Source organism: Dermacentor variabilis, chromosome 2 (assembly GCF_050947875.1).
Source record: "Dermacentor variabilis isolate Ectoservices chromosome 2, ASM5094787v1, whole genome shotgun sequence".
Lineage (NCBI taxonomy): Eukaryota > Metazoa > Arthropoda > Arachnida > Ixodida > Ixodidae > Dermacentor > Dermacentor variabilis.
The window spans coordinates 53,145,015-53,171,999 of NC_134569.1; the positions used below are offsets into that span (position 1 = coordinate 53,145,015).

Below are 26,985 nucleotides of genomic sequence, written 5' to 3' on the forward strand. Positions count from 1 at the left end.
TCGATTTTTTTTTTGCTTTCTTCCTTTGTTTCTTACTACAAGTTCCAGTCGCTCGGGTTCATTTTTTTCTTATGTTTGGGATAGCCGGCCATTCAGCGGCCCCATTTTTCCAGGATCTCATCATTTAATAATGAAGAAAAGCAAGCGCTCATCTCAGGAGAAAAAATAAATAAATCTATAAACGTAAAAATTATGTCGCGATGGCTGTCGTTCAACCGTCACTCCACGCAAAGAACTGCGAACTGGTCAGCGTGCGGGCGCGTGGAACTTGAGTGCAAAGAGCTGGCCACGGTGCTGTAAGCGCAAACTATAGAGAGATTTAGATTAGGATACGCAAGCGGCTTGCGTACGCAAGAACTAGGGGCCACGCTACTGCGCATGCGCAGACTCCTGCGCATGCGTATACTGTGGCCCCTAGTTCTTGCGTACGCAAGTCGCTTGCGTCCCCTATAATCTAAAACTCTCTTACGAGACGACGCTGCCTGCGCAAACACCCGTCGCCCTCAAGGCGGCGCTGGGTTGACGCGTGCCTCAAATCGTGGCCGAGTTCTTTGAGAACCCTCACCGCGTTCCGCGCGACAACCGTCAACGGGGCCCCATTGTGCGACTCGTCGGGGCGGGCAGGCGCTACTTTCTTGACGGACGAGTCGCGATCGGGATCCGAACCAGACATGCGCGCCGCGCGGACGCGTTATATATAGTCGCGCTAACTAGATGGGCCGACGCGGACGCAACCCGAAGCTCGAGAATTCGAACGACGCGCGCCGTCCGTTCCACACAGAAGTGCGCGAGATGGTCGAACGAGCGGACGGATGTTTAGTCTGTACCGCCGTGTGACAGTTATCGTGGTGCTGTCGCGTTGGCGCCGCTGAGCCGCAGCACTGGCCACCGGCTGCGTTAGAGTGGCGCTTAGAATGCACTAAAAGTTGACACCGCTCGCGGCGAGCGCGTTGCCGCGGCTTGGATTTCCGCTCGCCTCGGCCGTGCATGCTCTGACACCAATGGAACGCGCGCACTACTGTCCTATCCTATCCTATCCTATAGGGCAAACTCCAACGTGTGCAAGCGCAAGGCGCACGCCTACTTTCTCGTGATTATGACGCCGTAAGGTAAAGCGAAGAGGGCAGGGGCATAGAGCTTCCTACAGTTACTTTATAAGGGAACTCTGGAGATGCGATCATTCAGCCGCCATTGAAATGACAGGTAGTACGTGGATTTGTCTGATCTTCGTGCTTGAGGCTTCAGACGTTCTTGTGGCTTCGTCTATTACGCTTTATCTGAGCCTAAATTGGACTAATTTTCAAAGCAGTTTAACTTTACTTAACGCATAAGCTAATAAGACCCTCCAAGCAGGCATAATCGCTGCTAATCGCAGTAGTTCCGCTTGTCCATGCGTCCGGGGCGTAATGGTTTTACTATCGGGCTTCTGTGCATGGTAGAGGTCCTGTGTTCGAATCTATAGTGCCGGACACTTTTAGTGACATTTATCTAATTGTTCATAACGCAGAACTTTCTTTAAACTTATCACTTTGCAGCGTCACGAATCTACTTAAAGTCAGAAGGACGAAGGTTAGGCAAATCCACGTATTATACTCATCATTCTCACACTGGCTGAACTGCCCTGCTTGCAGCTCCCGTATACACTGGCGCCACATTTCCCTCTGGTAATTGTATGAAACTCTATGGGTAGGGCCGTCAAGCATGCCTGAGTTCCGTCGTCTCAGCCGTGCACTGACAAGGACGAAATTTCAGCGTTAAACCATCTTGGCAAACCCCCTTCCACCGACCCCCTGCCATCCCCCTCGTAATGTCCTATTTTCGCGGAATGTTGCGTTAATAGGGGGAGAAGAGAAAAAAAAAAAAGGTCTTGCGTAGTTTGCTTCTGTCACGTCAGTGAAGTACTGTTGCAAATTCCTTGAACACAATACCACTGAGCTTCCTTCGTTGTTTTCATATTACAACGTCTCAACTAGCAAAAGTTTGTTCTTTCATGTACGGCGATACGGTTCCCTGGAAGATGTCGGGTTGTACGGCAGCCATCGCATGTTTGGGCTGCCTGGTAACCTTTAAGAGTTAACAGCCTTAATACGTGCGTCTGCTCTGATGCATCTCGCTCCAAATCTTATCGCATACTTTGTAAAGAGCAGTGTAAAACCGGTATCCATCCACTGCAGTACTGCCGTTCTGCTTCGCAAGAACTACGGTACAGCAATCCTGTAAACACACACACGGCAGGCAAAGGCGTGTAACAGCATTTTATCGAAATAAGCAGGTCCGCCTAAGAGAAAGGCTTCTCAAAAGTTTTAGCCGCCGCCTTAATTAGCGGTGGATCGTGCGTTCCACAATTTTAGTCGCACGTCGCCGTTCTTCGAAACACTATACGTGGGGCCCCAGGCCAGGAGCTGCGCTTTCTTGAGTAGCGAGCTTTCGCTGAGAAACTCAGCTTCAAGAACTCCTGCCAAGCACAAACCAGGTATCATTCCTGGTATTTGGTATATAAGTACTTTCACTGCATTTTCACGTTAGGTTCGACACGTCACTTGTTCTTGCTTTCACACCGCAGCTTCATGCCCTCAGGTAATACGCAAGTAGCATTTCGAACGAAACAGCTTTGTTGGCTATAGACTGTTGGCTCTTTGATTGTTACAGCTAAAGTTCGCAAGCTGTTGACTTTTGAAAGCGTTACAACGCGTTTTCTTTTTTCGCACATGCGTCAAGCGTAATAGCAAATGGTAGTGAGAACACCATTTAGTGACCGCCAACCCGCCGCTGTGTCTGAACAGCTGCGGCGTCTTGCTATACTCGGTGCGATTCCGCATGTTCGCTTCCCAACGGGGGTGTGCGGCCACGTTCCGATGGCGCAGTTGCGATGGATATTGATGGGCATTCTGAGCATACCGGTGGGCGCGATGAAAAAGCGTTCGTCTGCCGTGCTTCCGGCGCAAATTAAACAACATCGGATGATGAAAATTTAATCCGTAGCGCACCACTACGCATTGATAGCAAAAGTACAGATGCATTTTTTTTATGAACATATAAGGCGAACAGACGTCGCTTACGAAAGAAATGTTGCACGGAGCTTGATTGTTATGTATAACATCATTTACGAATGGTAATAACACCGACGTCATCTTCCACTCGTTCGAAAAATCGTTGCCGACATCCGTAGAGTTCGTCCTGTGGAAGTTGTAATACACAGCGACAGAATAGACTGATTTCACGACAAGCTTTACAGCACGACCACTCTCGCAGAGGGTGCCGAAAGTGGTAGTCATTAGGTGACTTACGCTGGTTCGCTCCACTGTTTGTTTTACGAATCACGAGTCTTTTTGATACTTTCACCACGGCAAACCGGCTTAAAAGGGGCGGGAGGACGAGTTCAGCGAGATCCTACCACAGTAGCAGGATTGAGGAAACCCACCGGTCCCTCAACCCATTCTGACCCTTTCCCTCCCATTGCCTTTTTCCTGCCATAATCGTTCCGTGGTAATCCACTCTGAAACCACACCCGGCGTTTGTATGTATATGTACGAGTTTCGAGAAAATAAACTTTCTTTGGACGCGAGCACTTCTCTCCGTAGCGCTTTCCATCCCTTGTCTGCCGTCGCGCTGTGCATACCATGGATTACCCACTACCCTCGTTTCACACCTTACTCTTCCCAAGATTGCCTCGAACCAGCCAATTACAGCATGAAGACGGCGAGGCCTACGGACACTCTAACGCAGGCAAGAAAAGTGAGCATGTGCTTTGAACATAGCGAGTTTGTCATAACTCATTACGAACTGAATAAAGGAAAAATGAGACATCCACCTAACCGTAGCAATTGCTACAAAGGAAACCCATACGGGTTTATAGAACGAAAAGCCTCGCAATTGAAGGAAAATTCGTCGTAGTCCGGGACTCGAACCCGGGACCACCGCCTTTCCTGGGCAGCCGCTCTACCAGCTGAGCTAACCAGGCGGCTAGCAAATGGCAGGGCGAAGTCGAATTTATCGACAAGTCGAAGCAAAGGCAAGAGTTTGACGTAATAGTTCTGCGGAAACTCGCAAGGTGGAGGCAAGTAAATAATAAAGTCAAAATGAGACATCCACCTAATCGTAGCAATTGCTACAAAGGAAACCTATGCGGGTTCCTCGAAAGAAAAGCCTCGCAGTTAATTTTCACTTTGTTAATTACTTCCCTCCACCTTACGGGTTTCCGCGTAACTATTACGTCAAAATATTGCCTTTGCTTCGAGTTGTCGATAAATTCGACTTCGCCCTGCCATCTGCTAGCCGCCTGGTTAGCTCAGGCGGTAGAGCGGCTGCCCCGGAAAAGCGGTGGTACCGGGCTCGAGTCCCGGACCTGGACGAATTTTTCTTGAACTGCGAGGCTTTTCTTTCGAGAAACCCGTGTGGGTTTCCTTTGTAGCAATTGCTGCGATTAGGTGGATGTCTCATTTTCTCTTTACTAATTACTTCCATCCACCTTGCGGGTTTACACTGAACTATTACGTCAAACTGAAGATTTTGAAACAAAAGTAATTTATTCTGCCTGTACGTATCATTTACAACTTTGCTTCTGACGACATGTAAGGTCAGAAGTTCATCCCAATGTGGGTCCTCCTTTAACTCATTTCGCCCGAAATCTTGAGGTTCACGTACAAAGGCGGCCTGGAAACCTTCACAAGTTTGCTGCCTTCGATCCTGTGTCTGCAGTGGCACAAGGGGCACCAAAACTTAGTGGATCCTTCGAGAAGATGCACGAAGAACGGGCAGCCATCCACGCCGCAGCAGTACCCGTCTCCAGGGCTGAAATCCACCGAGTAATCCTGAACAATAGAGAAGCATGCATGTAGGACATCAGGATGGATTGTGCCAGACATTTTAATAACGCACAAAGGGGATCGTTGGCACCTTAAACGAGCAGCAAGCTGCCCCCAATTAACTGCGCTCGAAGCGCCCTTGTGCAACGGCTCGTGCGCGAACCGAGAGAGACGGGAGTTGCCCACTCGTCTAACAAGTCTGTCCCGTTAGGACAAGCGGCCATATCAAGCATACTCGACAGATTATATGCGCGACACTTAAGTCTATGCTTGCTATATTATGTTGTATGCTATTTCTAAAAATTTTGTGTAACTTAAAGGTTGGCAACCCGTGCGCACGCACACATCTATCTATCTATCTATCTATCTATCTATCTATCTATCTATCTATCTATCTATCTATCTATCTATCTATCTATCTATCTATCTATCTATCTATCTATCTATCTATCTATCTATCTATCTATCTATCTATCTATCTATCTATCTATCTATCTATCTATCTATCTATCTATCTATCTATCTATCTATCTATCTATCTATCTATCTATCTATCTATCTATCTATCTATCTATCTATCTATATCTATCTATCTATATGATCTCCCTGTTGCAGATAACGTGATTTCAGTCCTTGAACAGGATTATTCAGAGAGGCGGACATGCACGACAGATCGAAATACAGATTCAACTAATTTTAAGCATACACTAATCAATATCTTAATTACCTTACGGCACATATTGCAGTTCAGGCAGATTGGAAGCCGTATCCATTTGGAATGAATTTCCAGGACGACACCAATTTGGAGAGACGCGCCATCGAATTCGCCGTAAAAATGCACTGTTACGATACTTCTCCCATGTGCGCCTCGTAACAACAGTGCAATTTTTACGCGTCCAGCAAGACCGCGAGACGGCGGCGAAGCGACACCTCGACGTCCCCACGTGGGAGACCTAAGGATCCGTAGGCGAAAGCTCTGCAGGACTATCAATAAAGTTGTTATCAACCAATCCACTATTTCCACTGTTCTTGACGCACAAGAAGAGGCCATACCGCTTTCACGATCCGACGCAGCTAGCAGACTTCGAGTGCTTGCACAGGAGATGACGCTCTCTTCATGGTGCACACCAAACAGCCAGACCAACCAGAGCAACCGTCAATACCACCTGCCCTCTTTGATGCATCTCTATATGCCAACTGGACTCCGCCGAAGCGAGGCGACTCTGCTTTATCGCTTATGGTTAGGGGTGGCTTTCACGAAATCTTACTCATTCCGCATTGGAATGGCCGACAACGCTCTCTGCAATGCCTGTCTTTGCGAGGAGACGCTGCAACACATTCTGTGCGACTGTCCTGAATATAATGTTCAGCGACAGTCCCTGGCATCCGTTCTCGCGCACCTTGACACTAGACCATTGTCCCTCGACACGATTTTCACATGCCGCCGACAGAAGACATCGCAGGTGAAGGCGACAAAGGGACTACTTCAGTTTTTGAAAGAGACGGGATTGGACAAGCGGCTCTGACAGTGTTATCACGTACAATGCCGGATTGATAGACTCTACCGGACGATGTTTGTGTGCTGTGCTATGTGCTCTCTCTCTCTCTCTCCCCCTTCCCCATCTTTCATCGCACCCATCCCTCTCCCATGTGTAGGGTAGCAAGCCGGTTACGCTAAACTGGTTAACCTCCCTGCCTTTCCTTCTCTACTTTTTCCTTCCTTCCTTCCTTCCACTGTTCTTTTTTATAAAAACGCTCATTTTTCATTAAAGCACTAGAGTAACGCCCATATATTTCGTCCCACACTTTGGGAAATGATATTGACAAGTGTAATTGTTTGTCTTATCGGGCGACACGTTTCACCGCCTAACAAATGTTATCGCGCAGCGCAGTACGCCCCTGCATGTATCGGAAGTTTCTGGAATGTTATCGATGCTTCCATCCGCTGTCTGTGACCGAAACTTGTGTAATCTGATCGCATGTGTGTGCGGCGCAAATAATGTAGAACTTCGTGGAAGGCACGCGGGTCCCAGCGATTACTCTGGAACATTCGATGACTGATGTATAAAAGCCGACGCGCTTGACCCACTGATCAGATTTTAACGATCGCCGACTGTGTTCGCCTTTGTCGCCTTTCTTTAAGTATAGCCTATTATTGTGGGCACAGGTTCGCCCAATAAAAGTTAGTTTCGTCTTTCACAGTATTGCTACTGTGTTCTGCATAAGTCACTCCACGTGACATCTGGTGGAGGTGCTTTTCGTTCATGTACCGGACGTCCCCGACAAGCAGTGATCCAAGCCCGGACCGCAAAGAGAACACCAACGTAGTCCCAGACCATCGAGCAAGCCGCCGTCTTCAACAGCTGCCCCCGGAGCACGGACTTCTACCTGAGAAGACCAAGAAGATTGTGGCCAAGGCAACCCCAATGGCAGCCCCAGCGTCCCCCATCGTGCTGCAGCAGCCCAGGGAGCCTCCGACGTTCCGCGGTTCAACATTCGAGGACCCGGAAACCTATCTTAAGACGTATGAGAGGGTCGCTGCATATAACGGCTGGAACAGCGATGACAAACTGCGACATGTCTTCGCATTGCAAGACGCTGCCAGGACCTGGTTCGAGAACCGAGAAGCCACCTTAACGACCTGGGACCTTTTCCGAAGCGGCTTCCTGCAGACATTCACAAGAGTCGTACGCCGAGAACGAGCCCAAGCACTACTAGAAACCCGAGTGCAGCTGCCTAATGAGACCACCGCGATTTTCAGAGAAGAAATGAGCCGCCTATTCCGCCACGCCGACCCAGAAATGTTCGAGGAAAAGAAAGTCCGCCTACTGATGCGTGGTGTGAAGGAGGAACTTTTCACCGGCATGGTACGAAGCCCACCGAAGACCGTCGACAAGTTTCTTCGCGAGGCCACCAGCATCGAGAAGACACTGGAAATGCGGAACCGGCAATTCAACCGCCGCACTAACCCGAAAAACTACGCCGGACTTCAGTCACTGGCCACTGACGACCTGCGTGAGACTATCCAAGCGGTCGTGCGTGAGGAGCTACAAAAGCTGTTCCCTTCATCGCATCCTCAAGTGGCTTCAATTGCCGGTGCCGTCCGTGAGGAGCTCCAACATCTCGGAGTAGCCCCTGAATCACCGCAGCCTCAGCCGCAAGCGATGACATACGCCGCTGTAGCCCGCCGTCACATACCCCCTCCGCGCCCACGGTAGGGCCCAGTGACGACACAGTTCCGTCGTCCGCCACCACCCCCGCAGCCAGCACGCCAACCCATCGCCCCACGAAGCATTCCTAGGAAGACTGACGTTTGGCGCGCCCCCGACCACCGTCCTCTTTGCTATCACAGCGGAGAAGTTGGGCACATCTACCGCCGATGCTCATACCGGGAGGTGGGACTCCGCGGGTTCGCCGTTAACGCGCCGCGACCACATATTGGCGAACGACCTCGCGATATTGCCGACTACCTCGCCGCCACTAATTGGGGCCCTCGACAACCGTCCCGTTCGCCGTCACCAGGCCGCTACCTGTCGCCGCAGCGCCGACCATGCACCGGCCCAGCCCAGGGCCGCTCTGCGAGCCCATATCCGGAAAACTAAAAGCAGCAACCGATGGAGGTGCGGTTGCTGTTCGTCGAACTGACGAATATCCTCCGCCGCCGACGAAGACGACGAAGAGGCCATCTCGACGACATAATAACGACAAGCCGCCGTCCCGGCGAAGTCGGGAAGCCAAGACTACACCGACGAAAGGTGACTTGACAACGCGACGTTCGAGCTTCAGTTCAACACGACGCAGCCGTGATCCGACGCCAAGACCTAACTGCACCGCCAGCCAAAGGACCTCGACGTGCTTCTCGACGGCCACGCAGTTACCGCCTTAGTGGACACAGGGGTCGATTACTCCGTAATGACTGGGCACATCGCCGCCCAGTTGAAGAAAGTTAAGACCGCATGGGAAGGCCCTCAAATTCGAACCGCTGGAGGACACCTCATAACGCCGACTGGAATCTGCACGGCAAGAATTACCACTCATGACCGGACTTACCCTGCCACCTTCGTTATGCTGCAACAGTGTCCACGAGACGTCATTCTCGGCATGGACTTCCTGAACCAACACGGCGCAATCATCAACCTGAAGTCGAAGTCAATAACGCTGTCGGAAGATCAAGCGATACCGCCGGAGAGCCCTCGTAGTCACCACGCCTTGAGTGTGCTCGAAGATCAAGTGAGCATCCCGCCTCGCTCCAGCATTGTTATCTCGGTTGGCACCGAAAGGCCCGCTGACGTAGAAGGCGTCATCGAAGGCGACCAACGTCTACTGCTCGACCGTGAAATATGCGTCGCAAGAGGAATCGCTCGACTGCACAGAGGAAACACGAAAGTGTTACTGACAAACTTCAGCCAGGAGTTCAAGCACATCAACAAGGGCACGACGATCGCATACATCGAGGAAATTCTGGAAACGAGCAGTGCGTTTGTCCTCACGGATTCTGTCGCATCTACCCGATGAGCAGAGTCCCCGAACCAGACTTTGACGTAAATCCAAGCCTTCCTATGAGTAAGCAGCAACAGATCAGAATTCTTCTCCGACGACACAAAGACTGCTTTTCCACGTCATCGAGGATTCGACAAACACCAGTCGCAAAGCATCGCATTATAACCGAAGAGTGCGCTCGACCACTCCGCCAGAGCTCTTACCGAGTTTCGACGCGAGAACGTGAAGCTATTTGGCAACAAGTCGACGAAATGCTGCGCGACGGCATCATCCAGCCGTCGAAAAGCCCGTGGGCATCTCCTGTAGTCTTGGTGAAAAAAAGGACGGAACCCTGCGTTTCTGCGTCGATTATCGTCGTCTGAACAAGATCACGAAGAAGGACGTATACCCCCTCCCACGGATAGACGACGCACTGGATCGGCTCTGCAACGCTAAATACTTCTTGTCAATGGACCTCAAGTCTGGCTATTGGCAAATAGAAGTCGACGAAAGAGATCGCGAAAAGACGGCCTTCATCACCCCAGACGGCCTCTACGAGTTCAAGGTTATGCCATTCGGACTGTGCTCGGCGCCTGCAACGTTCCAGCGCGTGATGGACACGGTTTTAGCAGGATTGAAGTGGCAGACCTGTCTCGTTTACTTGGATGCCGTCGTTGTCTTCTCCGGAAATTTCGACGATAACCTTAGGCGGCTTGCGAGAGTATTAGAGGCCATCAGGTCATCGGGGCTCACTCTGAAGACGGAAAAATGCCGCTTCGCTTAAGATGAGCTTCTGTTCCTAGGCCACGTCATCAGCAAATCTGGAGTACCCCCCGACCCGCAGAAGACAGCTGCCATCGCAAAGTTCCCGCAGCCAATCGACAAGAAGGCGGTGCGCAGATTCCTTGGCATGTGTGCCTACTATAGGCGCTTTGTCAAGAACTTTTCACGCATCGCGGAGCCGATAACACAACTAACCAAATGTGATGTCGAGTTCAAGTGGGAAACGCCGCAAGCCGACGCATTTAGAAACTCGAACGACGCATGCAGTCGCCGCCAGTACTTGTACACTTCGACGAGGACGCCGATCGATACCGAAATCCACACTGACGCCAGTAGCCTAGGCCTCGGTGCTGTCCTAGTCCAGAGGAAAGACGGACTTGAACGGGTGGTATCTTATGCTAGCCGGTCGATGTCAAAAGCGGAAGGCAATTATTCTACGACTGAAAAGGAATGCCTCGCCATCATTTGGGCTACAGCAAAATTCCGCCCTTACCTCTATGGCAGGCCATTCGAAGTCGTCAGCGACCATCACGCGTTGTGTTGGCTAGCTAACTTAAAGGACCCTTCAGGACGGCTGGCGCGGTGGAGCCTCAGACTACAAGAATACGACATCACTGCAACCTACAAGTCCGGAAGAAAACACTCCTATGCCGATTGCCTATCACGCGCCCTCATTGACCCGCCGCCGCAAGATGACGAGAATGACGACGCATTCCTTGGAATGATAAGCGCGGAAGACTTCGCTGAACAGCAACGGGCAGACCCGGAGCTAAGAGGCCTCGTCGAATATTTGGAAGGGCAAACCGACGTTGTCCCCAGGGCATTTAAGTGCGGATTATCTTCCTTCATGCTTGAAAACGATCTACTCGTGAAGAAGAACTCACCAGTCCGCGCCAACTACCTTCTTGTTGTTCCGTCGGCGCTGCGTCCAGAAGTATTGCGCGCCCTGCATGACGATCCGACCGCCGGGCACCTCGGGTTCTCCCGGACGCTATCGAGGATACAAGAAAGGTATTGCTGGCCGCGCCTAACAGCCGACGTCGCCCGTTATATCAAGACATGCCGAGACTGTCAGCGACGCAAGACACCACCGAAAAGGCCAGCGGGACCACTACAGCCGATCAAGCCGCCTTACCGACCTTTTCAGCAGATCGGGATGGACTTGTTGGGATCGTTTCCGACATCAACTTCCGGAAATAAGTGGATCGCCGTGGCGACGGACTATCTCACCCGCTTCGCTGAAACTAAAGCTCTACCAAAAGGCAGCGCAGCCGAGGTGGCGAAAAATCCTGCTGCGACATGGTGCCCCAGAAGTCCTCATCAGTGACAGAGGAACGGATTTTACAGCAGAGCTCACCCAAGCCATTCTGCAATACAGCCAGACAAGCCGTAGGAGGACAACTGCCTACCATCCGCAAACGAATGGTCTCACGGAGCGCCTGAACAAGACCCTCGCGGACATGCTAGCAATGTACGTCGACGTCGAGCACAAGACGTGGGACGCGGTCCTGCTGTATGTAACCTTCGCTTACAACACGGCGGTGCAAGAAACAACACAGATCACGCCGTTAAGGTTGGTTTATGGCAAGAACTCGACGACGACGCTTGACGCCATGCTGCCGCACGTCACTAACGAAGAGAACGTTAACGTCGCTACCTATCTCCAGAGCGCCGAAGAAGCCCGACAGCTCGCCCGCCTACGGATCAAGAACCAGCAGCGTACCGACAGCCGACACTACAACCTCCGACGACGCTACGTCGAGTACCAGCCCGGTGACCGTGTTTGGGTTTGGACCCCGATACGCCGACGAGGACTCAGAGAGAAACTATTGCGACGCTATTTCGGACTCTACAAAGTCATCCGACGTATTGGCGCACTAGACTATGAGGTCGTGCCAGACGGTTTTCCACATTCACAGCGGCGCCGCGCACGATCTGAAGTGGTCCACGTGGTGCGTCTTAAGCCCTTTTACGCACGCTGACCAACTTCCTTAGTTTGTTGTTTCTTTGCTACGGGTGTTTTTGTTTATTACTTTCGTTTGTTTGCAGCATCGGGTCGATGCTCTTTAAGAGGGGGGTATTGACACGTGTACTTGTTTGTCTTTATCGGGCGATACGTTTCACCGCCTAACAAATGTTATCGCGCAGCGCAGGACGCCCCTGCATGTATCGGAAGTTTCTGGAATGTTATCGATGCTTCCATCCGCTGTCTGTGACCGAACCTTGGGCAATCTGATCGCATATGTGCGCGGCGCGAATAATGTCGAACTTTGTGGAAAGCACGCGGGTCCCAGCGATTACTCTTAAACATTCGGTGACTGATGTATAAAACCCGGCGCGCTTGACCCACTGATCAGATTTTGACGATCGCCGACTGTGTTCGCCGTTGTCGCCGTTCTTTAAGTATAGCCTGTTTTTGTGGGCAGATTCGCCCAATAAAAGTTAGTTTCGTCTCTCACAGTATTGATACTGTGTTCTTCATACGTCACTCCACGTGACAATATCTCGAAACTGGTGGCATCCTGGAGATTCATTTCAAGTGGATACGTCTTAAAATCTCACTGGCTGCATTTCGTACGTTGCAATACGTGACGTAAAGTAATTAGTTAAGAAGTTAGTTAGTTGTATCTGTCAATTAGTTTATTATAGGCTTCAATTTATCGTGCTTGTATTGTCCGCGTCTTCTGATATTCCAGCTCAGGGACAAGGATCTTTTTTTTTTAATTCCGGAAAACTTAGAAATAATCACCCCGTGGGTACGTATGTATATATATTTGTATACATATATTTGCGCAAGTATACTTTAACTTTCTCCGGTTGACCGCTTTTTGACAGGCTAACAAAAGTTAAACGTTATCGCTCAGCGCAGGACTCGCCTGCACGTATCGGAAGTTCCTCAGATATCACGTTGTAGTAACGATGAAGAAAGCAGTAAGAAAACTGTGAATGACGAAACTAACTTATTATTGAGCGAACCTACTCCCACAAATTGAAGTTACATTCACAGCACAACGGCAGCGGCGAACACAGTCGGCGATCGTCGAAATCTGATCCGTGGGGCATGCTCGTCGGCTTTTATGCACGAGTCATCGAAGGTTCCAGAATAATCGCTGGTGCACCCGTGTCTTCCAGAAGGTACTACATAATTGGCGTCGCGCATACAATTAGATTACGCAAGGTTCGGTGACAACAGACAACGGATAGAGCCATTGATAAAATTCGAGAAACTTCCGATACATGCGGGCGCGTGCTGCGCTGAGCGATAATGTTTAACCTTGGTTGGCCTGCGAAAAAGTGTTCACACCAGTAAGTTAAAGTACACGTGTCAATATACATACCACGTGACAGACCTACCACACTTCACACGCACTTTTTTTCACTTTGATATTCCAAACGCTAACACACTAAAACGACATCCTGCTGTGTCTTCCGTTCAGTGTGGGTCATTTTAGCCGCAAATACGTGTTTCGGCAAATGCCAGCTAAGCCAAGATGCAGTCATCAAGGACCGGAAAGAGCGTCACGCTGTGTCCTGTGCTGTTCTTCAAATTATTTCGAGTCAGGCTATACCATAACAGGGCACTGCATAATCCCTCAGCTGGAGTCACCGAACCGACCAACGCCTGCCGCCTGAACGTCACGACGTCCACTTCGGCGCCACGTTAGCCGAAGCTGGGGTCACTGCAGCGACTGGGCGCGTGAGTGGATCGCCGATTCTGGAACCAGACACTCATTTATACCGTCTCCACCTCTGGATAGACACCGATAATGTGCTCGTGGACTTTGGCAATTGAGAAAAGATGCTTTTAACGTCCTCCCCTGGGACTTTAAGCATGCACGTTGATGCCATGAACGTTTTCGCGGATTTCCTTATGTACGTCCGAGTACAGCACTCGTCCATAACAACAGTTTCTCCTTGTTCACTGGACCATATCTCGTGCATGCACAACAACTTTGCCCACAAATAACCCTTCCTTATCCTGCGATATAGGGCTACACGACAAGATTAATATTGATCTTAATCTGGCTAACCTCTCTGCCTTTCACCTGTTCTCTTAGTTTTGATGGCTTGAATTCCTTTTCCTTTTTTTATTATTCTTGTCAATTGATAAAACAATGTAAAACAGTCTATTTCCCGTTTTGTCCACTTGCTTCTTGTCATCGTCGGCTTACAATTACTTTCGCATCCTCAGCAGAATCCAGTCACTTGCATGAGTTACTCGTCCGAAGTATTAAGTAAAATTTGGCGTAGGAGTGGATAGTAGTTGAGAAGAACAGCACTGAACGTTACCTCCGGTGCCAAGTCTTCCTGCTCTACCGCAAGGGGTTCTCCTCCGCAAGCTTGAGCTAGGCCGTGATTCGCCTGCAAGAAAAGAAAAGAAAAAGGCAGCAGACTTGTGTAACTTTCACGAATCACATCCCAATTTCCAGAGACGCTATTTCTCTTGAGCAGTTGCACCAAGTATGCAAGTTTTCTGTAATTAAACTACATATTTTAAGATGTTGCCCGTATAGGAATGGTCCGTCTGAAACCGCGGCGGCTTATAACACTTTCGAGTACTTGTTAAGAAATTTTTACAAGCGCAGGAAAATTCATCCGCATACATTTCTTTTTTCGTCAGAACATTGGCCATACGGTCATATCTGCAATAGCTTTTCCTCCCATTTTCGATAAATTCGCTCTTGCTAGCATCTTTATTTATGTCATGGCTGCGCGCCACATTTCCAGAGGGCCGTAAAACTCAATTATGCGCGCCTAGGAGCACTTCAGTGCGTAATTTATTGCACAGGCTGTAATTATACCCAACACTTTGAATTAAGCCTACGCACAACCGACAACATGACCCTTGTTTTTGCCAAATATGAACATTATGAAATCTACAGGTTCCTCGGGACACTGAGAAACAGAGCGTTTAATTACCGTATAACGCTTTCGAGCACTTGATAAAGGTATGTTTTACAAAGGCTGTGTTCCGTGCATTTAACTTCTCACAGAAGTTTTCCACAGCCCCCTCCCCCCTTCCCCCCACGCATTCGCTAAATGTGATTACGGTGGCATTTGTAGTTACATCAAGTCAATGGACCAAATAATAGGCTTCCGTATTATTACCACAAGGGACCAAAATAGGCTTGCCAGCTTTTTGCCGCCGCACAGACATTTTTTACCACACGTGCTTAACAACCACAGACATGCTTTATCATAGGCGAGCAAATGCCAGTGGTCGTGCCTGGGAAAGTTCGATAGGTAACAAACGCCTGTGCGCGCGTTTCTCATACCACTCTCTCCTTTCCTCTGAGCAGAGCAGCGGGTAATAGGATTTCCAAACCGAAACTTTGCTCCAGGTCGCAGCGTCAGGTTGAGGCAACAGCACCCTAGCTGAGCGAAACGTTCCTGGTTATCGGCCGCTCGCTCTTCCTCGAGTTTGCACCTACGTGCAGTCTGGCTGCTTAAGGAAGTCGAGCTGAGTCGACTCGCTCTAATCAAGCGTGCGTTGACTCCAAGGAGGTTAACGAAAAACTGCTGGAGTGGAAGCTCCCGTAGCTTCTTGGCAGAAAGGTGGATCCAACGCTTGCCCCTCCTTCACCTGAAGTGGAGCCTTTTGGGGGAGGTGAATGCCCGCTGACATATTAGGCCATTTGGCTCTGTTATTGTAATCCTAGGCTAATTAGAAAAAAAAGCTGGTTGTTCCTAACGAAAATAGTAACTTCTGAATATTGATGACGTTTTCTCTAATATGTCAGGGTATTCAGATTTCACACTAAAACCAGTAATACAGAGTTACACGTAGATAAGTATTTGTCTGGTAATATAAGCCATGATTAACCAAGGAAGTTGATTAACTCGTGGGAAGTGTGCGAAAAGCACAATTTTTATCGTTTATGTATAGTTTTATCGTGCCCCTCCTGCGCGGCTTCACCTTTGGGACATACTTTCCACTCCATCACTTTTTCTTTAACCTCCTTGGTTGGCTCTGCCCGCGACACCCGATGCTCACTCAGATTAGCGTGCTCATGACTACGTAAGCGCCACAGACAAACCTGAGTGCAACAAGATGAAGCAATCTTGTTTGGCTCGCTTAGACACCCCGTTAGTTAGTTAAATGTGGTTTAGTGGTGCAAAATTGGCTAAGGCTATGCTGCGCCAAACACGGTGTTTTAAAATCCGATTTGGGAAGAAAAAGGCTGTGTTAATCTATATTTTATGTAAAAAGCCAGTGTCATTAGAAATTTACGCAAGTCAGGTAATGGAGCTATCGGATCATCTAAAATTGAAGCAGGGTGTAAAGGTATGTGTAGTTGATATAAGTTGCGCAAACGGTTTCGTCTGTGTACTTTAATATGTGTACATATTATAACTATAACTTTTAGTGGTTCTTGGCATTTCTCGTTTCGTAAGTAAATAATTGTGTGTGAGGTGCGTGTACCCAATGCGTAGTCAGCCTACAACTACTTCAAAGAACCGCTCCTGGTGGTTACAATACTTCCACTCACCAAGTACGGGTTTCGTAAGATGTAGCTTGTCTGCACAATGGTCCCATTCGTGCTGTCATTTTGACGTTAAGGCCTTCCTAATCGCACGGATACTATTTTTAAATGGAAGTGTTGTTTGTTATGACTTTGTAAGCTGCCATCGATGCACATCTATCAGCTGCTTCATTAACCGGTATCCCAACATGGCTTGGGACCCAGCAGAAACAAATTGATCTCCCATATTTGTCAAGAGCCACTATGTTCAAAATATCCCCTAACAGGGGTTCACACTCAGATTTCAGATGTAGAGCCTTTAGTGTACTTAAGGAACCAGTTTATATGACTGTATTTTTGTGTTTGTCAGTGATACTTTCTTTAACTACAACCCATATAGCATAAACTTCAACAGTGAAAACCAAAGCATAATTTCGTAATCGAACCCTTGTTTCCCAACTTTCCGTTACGGCCCCTACACCCACGTGTTCTTTTATTTTAGAGCCATCAGTGCAAAATTCCATGTTATTTTGATATTTGTCCTGAAGAGCACGGAATTCTTGTATAATATGTTCCTGTGGGGTGTCTCGTTTCTTTAGATGTGTTAATGTCCAGTCATAACTGTGTGAAATCGTACCACGGGTGCAATAGTGGTTTTTTGGCAACCTGGAGGATTGCATGAGGAATGTCATAATCCCGACAATATTCCCCGTATTGCAGGACAAGCGGCCTAATCATGTTCGGTTTATTTGTGTAGTGTAAGGGTGAGTTGCACTGTCTGATGATGTAGCATATGTGTTACGGTGATGACCTAATTCTGAATACTTAGAAAAAAGTAACGCTCTGATCTGTTGTAAGCGACGTTCATTACACCCAACGCATAAACTTGGGACAGGTTATGTTCGGTAGGCACCACTTGCCCGTCGCAGTCCAAGATTATGTACTGTATCAAGTCGTCGAATGTGAGACTGGCTGAGCCATAAACCACGCAGCTGTAGTCTAGAAGGCTACGCACAAGAGACCCGCAAATACGTAAAAGACAGGTTCGGCTGGAACCCCAGTGCTTTATTTGCTTTAATCTTTGGTGTTTTAATGTGGGCTAGGAAGCTTAGTTTGGTGTCGAACGTTACTCCTAAAAACATATCTTGTTTGACCGGCAGTATGGCGTCATTCAATTTTAGGACTGGATCGCTGTGTAGCCCTCGTTTCTGAGAGAACAAAACAGTAACTGTTTTCTGTGCGGAGAAAGCTGCCTTTCACAGGTTGGCAACGTTGAGGCGCGGCAAGCCACTTTGATATCGTCTACGTATAAAGAATGCATAAACAAAGTGCCTAAAAGACGATGGTATAATTAAGCGAGTTCATTTTTACTATGAACAGTGTCGCGCTGAGAACACAGCCTTGTGGAACGCCATTTTCTTGTGTAAAAGTATGCGAATGTTCCAAGCCGAGACGTACCTGAAATGTTCTATGAAACATAAAGTCAGCTAGGCAGTTCAGCATTTTACCACGGATCCCGAGGTCAGCCAGGTCTCGTAAAATTTCACATCCCCACGTGGTGTCACAGGATTTTTCTAAATCAAAGAAAACTACCAGATAGTGTTGCTTGTATAAAAATACATATCCAATTTCATGTTCTAGACGTACAAGATGGTCAGTAGTCGAACAACCCTTTCTATATCCACACTGGTAGGGGTCTATTAAGTTTCTTTATTCGAAAATGAATGAGAGTCTTCTATTAATAATGCTTTCATATGACTTTGCCAAACAGCTTGTGAGGGCAATGAGTCTTTAGCTGCTTGAGGATGTTGCGAATTTGCCAGCTTTTAGAAATGGAACTACTATCGCCCTTTTCCACTATTCCGGAATGGTACCTAATTCCCAGATTAGGTTCAACATTTTTACGAGAGCATCGACAGATGCTTGAGATAGATGCGCCAGCATGGCGTTGTGAATACGGTCGTGACCTGCCGCTGTTTTTTTTTTCCTGCATAAAGGACTGTTTATTTTCGAGTGGGGTATTGTACAGTTTCATTTGACGCGCCAGTAGCAGGCAGCTTCTGTTTTTCAGCAGACTGTTTATACTTCAAAAATTCCTTTGAATAATTAAGTGAACTGGAGACATAACAAAAGTGTTCGCCAAGTATATCTGCCTGTTCTTGTAGTGTGTGTGCCTGGAGTTGAGAGAGAGAGATAGGCAAAGGAAAGACAGGGACGTTAACCAGAGATCATTTCCGGTTGGCTACCCTGTACTGGGGGAGGGGCAAAGGGATGCGATAGGTAAGAGAGAAAGAGAATTTAAAAAAACCATACACACATACACACGCACTAAGTAACGGTACTGCGTAAGATGACTAATCTCACCGAAACTTTCCCACGTGTTCCCATATTCGATTAGATGTGACAACTGTTTGTCGAGGATATGTATTTCTTCCACGGCGATTCTTCCGCCTGCCTTCGAATAAATCGTGCTTTAGTTTTGGCTTGTTTAAGGCATAAGAGGTTGGCATAGGTAAGATTCCCCAGGCCCTATTTTGATGCTTTTCCGCTTCAGTTCACTCGGGAGTCCATCAGGGATGGCTTTTCTTTTTTTTTTTTTTTGCGTACATGGCTAGATGTTTGAGGTATTGCCTTTTCTGCCGCTGAAATTAAAACCGCAGCGAACTTTTCATTAATTTTGTTTACACTTAGTTCACTTGAAAATACTTCCTCGAATTTTGCATGATTCACGAAAAGCGGCAAGTCAGCAAGATGCATTTTCCAGCGACGCGGTTTAAAGTTTGTAACGGGTAGTGATGATGCGAGTTTGATGATAACAGGTAGACGATCGTTGCCATATGAGGTGTTCAGGAGTTCCCCTTTAAAATCGGTAAAAACGTCCGGTGAGCAAAATTCTAAGTCGATTATTACCTGGATTCAGTGGAAGGTATGTTGGCGCACCTGAGTTCAGAAGACAGATGTTTGTTAAAATAAAGCTTTTGATAAGTTGTCCTCTTTGGTCATTTTTATCGCTGCCCCAAAGACTGCAATGAGCATTAAAATCTCCAACTAAAACAAAAGGCTCCGTTAACTGGTGAATTAAATTTTCCAAGTCTCGAGCAGTGAAATGGGTATGGGAGAAATGTACGATGAACAGATCGTGACAGTCGTGAATGATAAAACGGTAACAGCTACAGCCTCGTACGTGGTATTCAATACAACGTTCTGCGTGAGAATACCGCTTTGGACAATAGCGACACCTCCTGATAGAGGGCTGGAGTGCTTGCGGTACTTTCGTACGACAGTAAAACCTTTAAGAAAATGTTTATATTTGAGACCTAAGTTTGGTTTTTTGAAGTCAGAACGCTACTGGCGATAACTTATGAATGATGTCTTTGATGTCAACTAAATTGTGGATTAGGCCTATGCAATTCCAATGAATGACGAAAGCCATTTTAATGGAATTGGCAAAATTTTATGTGTGTGAGCGTACTAGTTGTAGGTGGCATGTATTAAAAAGTTGATTACTCTCGTTAGGGCGGTAACCGTTCAGGTTACCTGCCCTTTTTTTCGATGCAGTTACAAGTTCGTCCTTCTTGGCGCGCTCGAAGGAGCGCGGATCTTCTAGAGTTAATGACGCCGGGGCTCTCGGGTCGACGTCCATCGCCTTCTCCGAAGCGCTGAATGATTGAGAGCCAAGGACTGAGACATGCTTCTCGGTCCGTGGAGTTCGGTTCAAATTTGGGCCCTGCAGCACTGCTGTCTGCCGGCCCGTCTTCGATGATGATGGAGTAGCACTGGCTGCAGCCACCAAGGGGGCGGATGGAGTTTGTACAATACCGGACGTGGATCCTGTAGACTCCTGAAACCTGAAACCGGTGTGGCGCTGCCCCCTGCCACGCGTCACACTGACATAGCTTACTTGAGATAAGTGCCCTAGACTTTTCGTCGCTTCATAGAATGAAATATTTTCCTTTACAGTGATTGCGATTATTTATTTTTCTATTTTCCAGCAAGGGCAGCTCCCTGAGTAAGGTGGATGATCGTCCTTGCAATTGACACATTGTGCAGGAGCATTGTAGTTGTCAGATGAATGTTGGCAGTACACTTCGCGCATGATTGTGATGCATGCCCGAACCTCTGGCACTTGAAGCACCGCCTCGGTTTCAGTATGTATGGTCGGACGTTGATTTTCAGGTATCCTGCGTCGAGTGAACTGGGCACAGTACCCGAACCAAATGTGAGTATTACATGTTGTGTGGGGATTCGTTGGCCGTTTCGTCGAAGTGTTATTCTTGGTACCTTAATTACGTCTTGCTCCTGGAATACCTCAAGGAGCCCTTCGTCATTGAGATTTAAAAAATCCTCTTCCGATATTATTCCTCTGCTTGAGTTGAGCGAGCGATGTGGAGAGAGTGTGACATTAATGTCACCGATACTTGTGAGTTCAGCGATGTTTTCGACTTCGTCTTTTTTTTTTTTTGTCAATTCGAGGAGGTCTCCGCTTGCCACCTTTGATGCATTGTAGCCTGGTCCGATCGTGTACGATAGGCATTTTGATACCAGAAAAGGTGATAGTTTTCTGACGGTTGTGTTTCCTTCACTGTGAAGGACATAGTACTTTGGGAAGGTGTCTTGGTTCGGTTTGAAAAGGAAATGGAATGTTGCTTCGGTGCGCCCTCGTTTTTGAGGGCGTTCTTGATGGAGATGGGGAAGCGTTTGCCACGTAAACCCTGGGGACGCTATAACAACTAGGGGACGCTACTAGGTTGAGATTAATACATGCAGATGCCATGCCAGCCATGTATCGCCGCTGTAACCTAATATACACCCAAGACTGAATATATTACACATGGTTAGCCCTTGCTGCCTAGAAATTTGGAAATGATAAGAAGTGAAGACAGGAAAGATTGAGAGGGAGTGAGAAAGGCGGAGATTGGAGAGGAGGACAGGAAGAGGAGACTGCCGGGTGGCTCAGTCTGGAGGTGCTGTCTGTGCGAAGCAGAAGCGAAAGAGGTGTGTTGCTTCCGCCGGGGGACTTTAAAGGTCCGAACACTCGGCATCGGCTCAACCCACTGGATCCCCCTTTCCCCAGACACGGCTAGGCCACGCACGGCTACACGCGGAAGGGTCCAACCCTCGTGTGCTCGGGTACGTGGTGTCGTAACACACCAAACACCTGCTTACGCAGACGCCCCGTGTACACCCCCACACGCAAATGAGTGCCGGAGCGCCCACCGCAGGCGTTAGCGACTTTCAGGGATGTTTGGATCCGACCGCTGGCACGATCTGTTGGGAACTCGGCGCTGACGCCCGTGGTTGTACCTGGGTCGCAAGCCCCAAGGGTAGCGTTGGCCTGGCGGCCTGGGGTACAACTGGAAGCATCCGAAGGTCCCGGCAAAGCATGAGTCGACTGGTAACAACGAAACAACTTGTTTATTTTAACATCGCAAAGAGTTGGCGGTCAGGTTTGACCGAAGTAGAGAGACGGGAGAGCACTTCACTCAACAGAAGAAATCGGAGCCCTCCTTTTGGCGTCCGGGGGCAGCTGTTTTTATACTCTCGCAGTTGAGGGCAAGAAGGAACCCCTCAAAAGACGAGCACGTGAATGTACAATGGGCTAATGGTGACGCACACTGTCGTAGCGCTGCCGTAGCACCATGTCGAGCACGATCTCGTAGCACCCTGTTGTAGCGCTGCCGTAGCACCATGTCGAGCACGATCTCGTAGCACCCTGTCGTAGCGCTGCCGGTCGGGCACAATGACTGTAATGAGAGGATGATCCCTGCTTTGGCATCGCCTGTTTCGGGCACAATGACTGGAATGAGAGGATGATCCCTGCTTTGGCATCGCCTGTTTCGGGCACAATGACTGGAATGAGATCCCTGCTTTGGCATCGCCTGTTTCGGGCACAATGACTCGAATGAGAGGGTGATCCTTTGCGGTCGCATCGCCGCAGTCGCGCCTGGAAACACCTGCCGATGAGTGTTGCGGCGACGACGATCGGGCCAAAATGTCTGCCGCCCCGCCGCAGTCGCGCCGGCAAAACCACGTGTCGCAGGCGAAACGCAACAGACCGCCCCGCCGGGGGAAGGAGATCCCGATGGACAGGGGACTGCATCCGCTGGCCGGAGGGATGTCGCTCGATGATGCTCATAACCGAAGTCGGGCGTCCTTCGACGATTCTTGAGCGCAGCGCACAGAGAAGGCCTCGTTCTCTCGTTCAGGTTCGCACGGGACACTGCAAAGTGACTTCGGGAGAGTTCACATTTTTGTTCTCGTTCCCGGCAAGCGTTAGAACTACGCTGAAACTCAACCGCTCAGTCAGCAAGCACGGCACAACCCTCACTAAGCCCTGCCAGGCTCTTTCCCCTTTTTATACCACTGCCTAGTTCCTTACAGTAGTCTAGCATCACTCAGAACGCGTCCACAAATTGAAAAATTGCACTAGAAAGCATATCATCACTTTGAAACACTAAACAAAAGCAATATGTTAAAAAAAATCCTGCCTCAGGAAGAAAAACATCAGTAACAAACAATTTTGAGGCTGATTCCTACGTTAGGGGCTTCGACTTAAGCCATCGGCGTTACCGTTGAGACTCCCCTTTTTGTAACGCACCTCAAAGGAATATTGTTGTAAAGCGAGGCTCCAGCGCAGGAGGCGGCCATTTTTGGGAGAGATGGTCTGCAGCCATTGGAGAGGGCAGTGATCCGTCTCAATGATAAACCTCGAGCCGGCTAGATAGCATGACAATTTCTGAACGGCCCACACGAGACACGCACACTCTTTCTCGGTGGCGCTATACGCCTGCTCACGACTGGACAGCTTACGACTAGCATACAGGACGGGGTGTTCTACTTCTCCATTTTCCCGTTGGCACAGTACAACGCCCATGCCTCGCTCACTAGCATCGCACTGAACAATGAACCCTTTTGTATAGTCTGGCGATCGTAGCACAGGCTGGCTTGTTAGGGCACTCTTTAGGGCGCTAAAAGCTCTTTCCTTTGTCTCGTCCCAGACGACTGTTTGAGGCTCTGTTTTTCTTAGAGCATCCGTCAGGGGAGCCGCGATATCAGAGTACCTAGGGATGTACCTCTGATAGTAGCCGGCGACACCCAAGAACGACCGAATATCGGTCTTGGTGCGCGGTTGCGGAAAGTCTCGCACAGCGGCCACTTTTATTTCAGAGGGGCGGCGACGACCCTGACCAATCACGTGACCGAGGTAGACAACCTCGGCCTGTGCTAACTGGCACTTAGGAGCCTTAACTGTCAAGCCTGCTTCGCGCAGGCGGGTTAGCACTGCCCGCAAGTGTGTCATATGCTCAGACCAGGATGCGGAGAATATCGCTACGTCGTCTAGATACGGTAAAGCGAATTCTTGCTGTCCCCGCAACACTTTATCCATGAGACTTGAAAAACAGTATGGCGCGTTCTTCAAACCAAAACTCAACACTTTAGGACGGAATGTTCCCATTGGTGAAATGAACGCCGCATACCTACTAGCCTCTTCTGTAAGTGGAACCTGCCAATAACCCCTGACAAGATCTAGGGTGGAAATAAACTGAGCGCTACTAACTTTCTCAAGGCGCTCCTCGATGTTAGGGATCGGATAAATTTGATCCTTAGTGATGGAATTAAGCCTGCGGTAGTCGACGCAAGGACGAGGTTCCTTGCCCGGTACCTCAACTAAAATCAAAGGGGAGGTATAATCACTTTCACCTGCCTCAATAACACCGAGCTGTAGCATTTTCTTTACCTCAGCCTCCATAATATCGCTCTGGCGGGGTGACACCCGATACGCCTTGGATCGTACTGGCTCTGTGGAGGTAAGTTCTATATCATGAGTAAGTACAGAAGTCCTACCAGGCCTCTCAGAGAACAGACCTTGAAACTCTTGTAATAGCTGGTGTAGTTCGGTTTTCTGCTCGGGCGACAGCGGTGCTTTACTGATAAGGTCACTAATGACTTGACCGGTGTCTTCCCTGTTCGTCACTGAGCCTAGTCCCGGAAGCTCGACCGGAAGCTCTTCAGGAACGTTTACCATCATGCACACCACTGCTTCCCTTTGTCTATAAGGTTTGAGCAGATTACAGTGGTAAACTTGCTGTGCTTTCCGCTTTCCTGGCAGACTTACCACGTAGTTAACGTCCGACAGTTTCTGAACAATTCGTGCTGGGCCCTCCCACTGCACGTCTAGTTTGTTGTTTAGCGATGTGCGCAATATCATGACCTCATCGCCAACCTCAAAACGACGGGCCCTGGCTGTCCGATCATAATAAACCTTGGCCCTCTGCTGGGCCTTTGTCATTGCTTCACCTGACAACTCCTGTGCCCTTCTTAAGCGTTCGAGGAGCTTAAGCACGTACTCCACCACGACTGGGTCGTCGCCCCTACCTTCCCATGATTCTCGAAGCATGCGAAGCGGAGATCGAAGCGAGCGACCGTACACCAGTTCAGCTGGCGAAAACCCCGTAGCCGCATGCGGCGCGGTCCTTAAAGCAAACATCACCCCAGGCAGACACAGCTCCCAGTCAGTTCGATGTTCAAAACACAACGCTCTCAACACGCGCTTCATGACGGAGTGGAGCTTCTCAACGGAATTCGACTGTGGGTGGTACACTGAGCTGTGTAGCAGCTTTACCCCACACCTTTCGAGAAAAGTTGTCGTCAAAGCGCTAGTAAACACTGTGCCCTGATCTGATTGGATTTCCGCAGGGAAACCAACTCGCGCAAATATGGACAGTAGTGCATTAACTATCTCAACTGAGCTGAGTTCTTTAAGCGGCACTGCTTCAGGGAACTTTGTCGCTGGGCAGATCACAGTCAAAATGTGTCTGTACCCCGTGGCTGTTACCGGCAGAGGTCCCACAGTATCAATAACGAGCCGTCTAAAAGGCTCCGTAATGATAGGTACCAATTTCAACGGCGCCCTCGATTTGTCCCCTGGTTTGCCCACCCGCTGACAAGTGTCACATGTCCTCACGAAATGGTCTGCGTCCCGAAAACACCCTGGCCAATAGTACTCTTGCAAGAGACGGTCCTTAGTTTTCTTAACTCCAAGGTGTCCGGACCACGAACCCCCGTGTGACAAGCGCAACAGATCCTGACGATAGCATTGAGGCACGATCAGCTGATCGAACTCCACTCCTCTGCGGTCTAGATACTTCCGGTACAGGACTCCACCTCTTTCCACAAAACGCGCAGTTTTCCTGGCGATACCTTCTTTGACATTGCAGCGCACGTTTTCCAGGCTGCCATCCTTTTTTTGCTCGGCTATCAAAGCCGTCCGGCTGACTTTTAGCAACCTATCAAGTCCGTCTGACGTAGGCGCGATGAGCAAATCTGTAGATAGCTCTTCTAACTTTCCCGTGTCGGGCGGTTCCTCTCCAGTATCTGGCGCCTTCAACGCTACAGACTCAATTTTATTCAGTTCGGGCGTGCTCTGAATATCAGCTTGCTGCGCCTCTGACCCTTTTTCGTTGTTTGATAACGTCGGCCCCGCAACTACCGCCTTTGCAGCGAGCTCCCGAACCTTCGATCTGGTTAAGGCCTGAACACTAGCTTCACCAAACAAAAGCCCCTTCTCGCGCAGGAGGTGATCGGACCTGTTTGAAAATAGGTATGGGTACTGGGGTGGCAGCATAGATGACACTGCCGCCTCCGTCTCAAGCGCTCCGAAAGGTCCTTCAATACGCACTTTTGCTACCGGCAGACACACGCTATGAGCTTCCACGGCTTGCTTGATCCATGCGCACTCGCCCGTGAACATATGGGGTTCTACGTAAGACGGGTGAACTACATCCATCGTAGCTGCGGAATCGCGAAGCACTTGGCACTCTTTCCCGTTCACGAGGAGGTCTCGCATGTAAGGCTCGAGAAGCTTCATGTTCTCGTCAGTGCTGCCTATTGAAAAAAACACAACTTTTGGTGTTGTTTCCGGACACTGCGCCGAAAAGTGACCCGGCTTCTGGCACGTATAACACAAGCGCGCTCGCCTCATCTCGAACCGCTTTCTGCGTTTGGCTGCCGCCGTCTCTTTACGTTTGGTCGGACTGCTTTCGCTCGCATCCGCACTACGCGTGTCCCCCTTTGCTCTCATGGGTGTGAACTTCGGCCTCTCAAACTTCGAGCCAAATTCACCCTTTTGACCGTCCTTAGCTCCGCGAGCCCGACGCGTCACAAACTCCTCGGCTAGCTCAGCGGCTTTAGCCACCGTACAAACGTCTGGCCTATCCAAGACCCAGTATCGCACGTTCTCCGGTAACCGACTATAAAACTGTTCTAGCCCGAAGCACTGCAGAACTTTATCGTGGTCACCAAACGCTTTCTCTTCTTTGAGCCACTCCTGCATGTTCGACATAAGCCTATACGCAAACTCTGTATATGACTCACTTCTGCCTTTCTCATTTTCCCGAAACTTCCGACGGAACGCCTCCGCAGACAGCCGGTACTTTTTTAGAAGACTCGATTTC

The 26,985-nt window shown here is 49.1% G+C and overlaps 1 protein-coding gene across 3 annotated transcripts in view; it reads right to left on the reverse strand.

Moving 5' to 3' along the window:
- Positions 1-4,507: 4,507 nt before the first annotated feature.
- The window catches only part of LOC142571850 (uncharacterized), a 32,528-nt gene continuing 10,050 nt past the window's right edge, over positions 4,508-26,985 (reverse strand). For 2 of the 3 annotated variants that reach the window (XM_075680508.1, XM_075680507.1), the window contains exons 3-4: positions 14,358-14,429; positions 4,508-4,811 (exon numbers count right to left, since the gene is read on the reverse strand). In XM_075680508.1, coding sequence (XP_075536623.1) covers positions 4,608-4,811; positions 14,358-14,429 — 276 coding nt within the window. In that variant the 3' untranslated portion in view covers positions 4,508-4,607. The remainder of the gene's footprint in view (positions 4,812-14,357; positions 14,430-26,985) is intronic. The other variant, XM_075680509.1, reaches the window with a different exon arrangement.